Source organism: Pantherophis guttatus, chromosome 9 (genome assembly GCF_059756535.1).
Source record: "Pantherophis guttatus breed Tessera chromosome 9, ASM5975653v1, whole genome shotgun sequence".
Lineage (NCBI taxonomy): Eukaryota > Metazoa > Chordata > Lepidosauria > Squamata > Colubridae > Pantherophis > Pantherophis guttatus.
The window spans coordinates 1,274,551-1,279,210 of record NC_142071.1 but is presented as its reverse complement, the minus strand read 5'-3'; the positions used below and the strand labels follow the sequence as shown (position 1 = coordinate 1,279,210).

General features: G+C 41.2%; 1 protein-coding gene across 1 annotated transcript; it reads left to right on the top strand.

Annotated features, from left to right (window-relative positions):
* The first annotated feature begins 511 nt into the window (after positions 1 to 511).
* GKN1 (gastrokine 1) lies at positions 512 to 4,660 on the top strand. Its single transcript, XM_087875851.1, has 5 exons — positions 512 to 574; positions 1,474 to 1,647; positions 2,836 to 2,946; positions 3,661 to 3,802; positions 4,459 to 4,660. Exons 1-5 carry the CDS (start codon positions 512 to 514, stop codon positions 4,554 to 4,556), a joined length of 588 nt encoding a protein of 195 aa, XP_087731977.1. The 3' UTR covers positions 4,557 to 4,660.

Sequence of the window (4,660 nt, the reverse complement as noted above, 5' to 3'; positions counted from 1 at the left end):
TAAGAGGTAACAGGTGGAAGCTTATTAAAGAGAGATCCAAGCAAGAAGGAAGGAGAAATTTCCTATGAGAACAATTAGTGGAACAGAAGTTGCCTTCAGAAGTTGTGGGGGCTCCATTCACTGGAGGTTTTTAAGAAGAGATTGGACAAGCAGGGGGTTAAACCAGAAGACCCCCCAATAACCTGTTATTCTGTGTGCTGTTGCTTGATCTTGAAATCTTCTAGGGTAATAGCAAAGTCCATCTCACCTAATCTGTAGTCAAAACTGTATCCCACTTACAGGTAGAAAAATAAGGGGGGAAATCTGGTTTTGCAGAGGACTCTTAATTCATGAAGAGAGTTGGTTAATCTTTTCACGGAAGGAGGGATAGTTCTAAGTGGGAATCAGGACGAGTTGAAAATCATGGATTAGAGGCCATAAATCAGCCCAAAAGCCTTGCCTCTTCCATGCTTATTGTCCCTTGCACACTTTTGCGCATGATGTTCTTATGCTAAATCTCAGGTGGCCCAGAATGCTTCTCCTGAAAATGACACACCAATTGTCTTGGGAGAGCCAAGAGGGGATCTATGAGATTGTGAGCTGGTGAATCTGATTGCAGGAAAACATAGCCATTGATCTTTTTGGGTTTTAAAATATTAGAAGAATCTCTAAAAATGCTGCTTGAATAATAAACTAGGCATATCTACATATGTTCCTGAACTTCAAGCTTTGTATTCGTAGAGAGATTTGACACAGCACATCAGGGTGCAAAGTGAACGAGGCAGCATGATTTTTTAAATTTGAAATTTGCTGTTTCCATTTCTAAATATCTATCTATATCTATCTATCTATCTATCTATCTATCTATCTATCTATCTATCTATCTATCTATCTATCTATCTATCTATCCTCTATCAGCTAATTATCATTCCCCCCCCCCATTTTTCTCTCTAATTGCCAATCTGTTTTTGACCTCCATTCCAGATTCTGAATGCGGTGTTTCTAGGAGTTTTCCTAGTCCCAGTTTTGACCGTAAGTACCATTGTATAGCATTATTGCAAACACATCTGTTTTCTTTCTAACAAAAGCAATTCAATTTTTATTTTTGTTTTTGCTTTTTATGAAGTTAAAAGTTAAAATTATCTGGCGCGTCCGTTTAATTCTTGCAATTAGACATTCAAAGTTTTGGCTGAAGTGGCTTGTTTTTGCGTTTTTCCCACTGTTGCCACACTTGGCAAAGCCCCTTTGAAGATTTCTAAGCTGAAAAGCAGGATTAAGAGAAGTAAAAATAATGCTTTCAAAGATGCGCTTTTCCACAAATTAGTTCACCCAATTGGAAATGAGAGAAAGGATAAACCAGAGTTTTGAGGCGCTACGCAATATTCTTCCAAAGTCTGGATTTTTTTGTTTAGCACATTTGTAGCCATATCTCTTTCTGTTATCTATTGGAGCACATCCCATCTTATATTTTAATTTTCATGAATATAAGAGTAGATTTTCAACTATTGTCCTTTATCTTTCCTACCCAAGAACATCATTGAAAACAACCAGGGAAATGTCGGAGGGACTTCACATCAATCTGTCAACATTGATCACCAAAGGAAGGTGGTGAATGTAGACCACAACAACGGTTGGGATTCTTGGAGCTCCGTCTTGGATTATGGCACTGTAAGAAACACTTTTTTTTAATCTTATCTTGACCTCAACTAGCATCCAAAAGGGAATTTTCCCTGGAGGGCGTGAAGTTCTTACATGCTGTGAAGTCACGACGTTGTTGAGAGCTTTTCCCCACTGCACAATCTTCTCCAGCATCTGCAACTCCCTAGTCCAGGGGTCCCCAAATTTGGCAGCTTTAAGACTTGTGGACTTCAACTCCTGAGAATTCTAGGAGTTGGAAGTCCCCAAGTCTTAAAGCTGCCAAGTTTGAAGACCTCTGCCCTACGCTTTTCCACTCTTCCATTCCATCCAAGGGACAACCTTGGGATGAATCTCTCCTGCCCTCTTCCTTCTCCAGAAGGTGCTGTAAGACTCTGCACAGCTTTTCTTCAGTTCCCTTCAAAGCTGGTGGGCTCCAGAATGGCCCCTACTTCTAAAGATGCAATGAACTGCCTTAGTTGGTTTTTCTCCCCTCCCTACCTTTATATTCTTGTTCCATTCAAGGCAGTGAATGTAACTAGTGCTCTTACTTCCTATTTTCTAAATAAGTCATTTGGACTGAGAGAAGGACTGGCCCAAAGTCACCCATTCGCTTGGTGGCTAAGGTGGGACTAGAATTCCCTATTTCCTGGTTTCTAGCCTTTAACCACTATACCAAACAGTCTCTCTCTTGCTTTATATCAAGTCACACCAGTGGCCTCTTCAGGGACTCTCAGTTAGGGGGTGAAGAAATGGCATTCTTTCCATGAATGGTGCACCTTGTCAAAGCCAGGCATAATTTGCTGTTGTTTGGAAGTCCTGTAGCTTTATTGTCTCGCCACATCCAATAAAAATAATGGTGGACCTAATGTAGTCGTGGTGGCGCAGCGGTTAGAATGCAGTACTGCAGACTAATTCTGCTGCCTGCCAGCTGCCTGCGATTTGGCAGTTCGAATCTCACCGGGCTCAAGGTTGACTCAGCCTTCCATCCTTCCAAGCTCGGTAAAATGAGGACCCGAAATAGCTGGGGCCAAGAGGCTGACTCTGTAAACCACTTAGAGAGGGCTGTAAAGCACTGTGAAGCGGTATATAAGTCTTAAGTGCTATTGCTATTGCTAACTGAGATCTTATGATCTAATGGGAAGGCTCAGGGAACTTCCCCAGCCTCAGATTCTCTTGGCGTCGTTCTCATTTTTTTTGGCTCCTGTTTTGCTTTGATAGGGTTTCATGGCAACCCGGATACTGTCCAAGAAAACCTGCTTCATCGTCAGAATGAATAAACAGATCATGCCAGACATAACTACTCTTCCCAAAACTATCCGGGAAAAACAGGTAAAGATAGGGAGATCTGGGAGGAAGGTCCACCTGGGCCCAGCAAAAAGGTACCATGGCCAATTCGTCATGGCCAACTAGCTATTTATTTATTTATTTATTTATGTAATTTATATGCTGCCCTTCTCTCGAAGGACTCAGGGCGGCTTACAAAGAACAGAACAAAAATTACATAAACATTAAAAATCCAATTAAAAATTGATTAAAATTATTTAAAATCCCCCCTACGGATCAGCCCCTTTGATGACAGAGCCACATCTTCAATTTGCGGCGGACAGAGAGGAGCCACGGGACAACTCATTGCGGAATAATTCAACAATTCTATTCAAACATTTAAAATAATGTTGAAAACGTTTTTGTTATCCACGTTTCGTTTTGTCCCTCCTTTTGCATCCTTTCTGTCGAGAGTCAAAAGCCCCTCGACAACCCAGCACCTTTAATTCTACCACTTGCCTTCAGAAGCTGTGAGTGCTCCATCAATAGCAGCTTTTAAGAAGAGACAGGCAGCCATTTGTCTCAAATTGTATACGGTCTCCTGCTTGACCTCCAACTCTGTTATTCTGTATATTGATAAGAGAGTATTTTTCCCCCCTGTGGCCCAGATGGCTAATGAGCCAGTCTAAAAAGTGATATGAAATCCCTCTTCCCATTTTAGTGCATGCCATTCATTGCATCCATCTTTAAACACGGCCCTCTTGTTCTCTCCTCTTTTAGAAGAATCCTCGAAGTGGACCTGCCCCAAAGGAGATCTCCTTCACCGTTTCCCATAAGAAAATTTCAGACCTGTCCGTCTATGGGAAACAGGTGGAAACATTTTGCCAAGGGATCCCCAGCTATCTTGCTTTTGAAATTAAAAGTAAGTATTGGCTTTGGGTTTCTTTGAATAAACCAAGGAGCGTTTGCAGAATTTTATGAATCCAAGAAGAAGGTGGGGGGGGGGAGAAAGGAAAGGAGAAAGGAAAGAGGAGGAAGGGAAGGGAAAGAGGGGAGGGGAGGAGGAGGAGAAGGGAACCGGTTCTCCCGAATAGATGCGAACTGGCTGAATCCCACCACAGCCTATGTGGCATGTGAAGCTGTCAAATTTGTCCCAATGTTTGTTTGTTTATTTATTTGCCCTTGCATCATATTAAAGTGCAGAGTTCCAGAAACAAATTATTACTGCAATTTGATAAAAGCAATCTAAAATGGAATTGGATAAAATACGATTTAAAATGAAATTGGAATAAAATACGATTTAAAATGAAATTGGAATAAAATACGATTTACAATGAAATTGGAATAAAACACAATAATTTAAGATATAGATAAAATATGATAAAATTATATCTCGGTGACAGCCCTACAATCTACCCCAATCAGTCCTACGTATGCCGATCTCAACTGAACCATTTTGCTTAAGTACCTGTGCTGGGTTAAATGTTATTTTCAGATTCTGGGCGTGCATAAGGTAAGTTGTTTTGATGTGGGGATCCCAATGGGTCATTCAATTTGTCCCAATGTCTTTCGTTCCAGAGCCAAGCTTTTTCTTCTCGGAAGGATCATCCTGTTTCCGGATGAACATCCTCTTCATTCTCCACATCTCTTACTGCCACGAAGCCATGTACGAGTAACTCTCTCCTGGGATATGTTGCAGGGGTTATTACCTGCATTGTTTCCTTCTCCCCTCAGAGGGCAGAAAAGTTAGAATGTGGCCAATTAAACACATGCATTGAAC

Coding starts and splice junctions, on each gene's coding strand:
- GKN1 (XM_087875851.1), top strand. CDS start 512: ATGCTTCTCCTGAAAATGACACACCAATTGTCTTGGGAGAGCCAAGAG. Junction 1,648..2,835: donor CCGTCTTGGATTATGGCACT/GTAAGAAACACT, acceptor TTGCTTTGATAG/GGTTTCATGGCAACCCGGAT. Junction 2,947..3,660: donor AAACTATCCGGGAAAAACAG/GTAAAGATAGGG, acceptor CTCCTCTTTTAG/AAGAATCCTCGAAGTGGACC.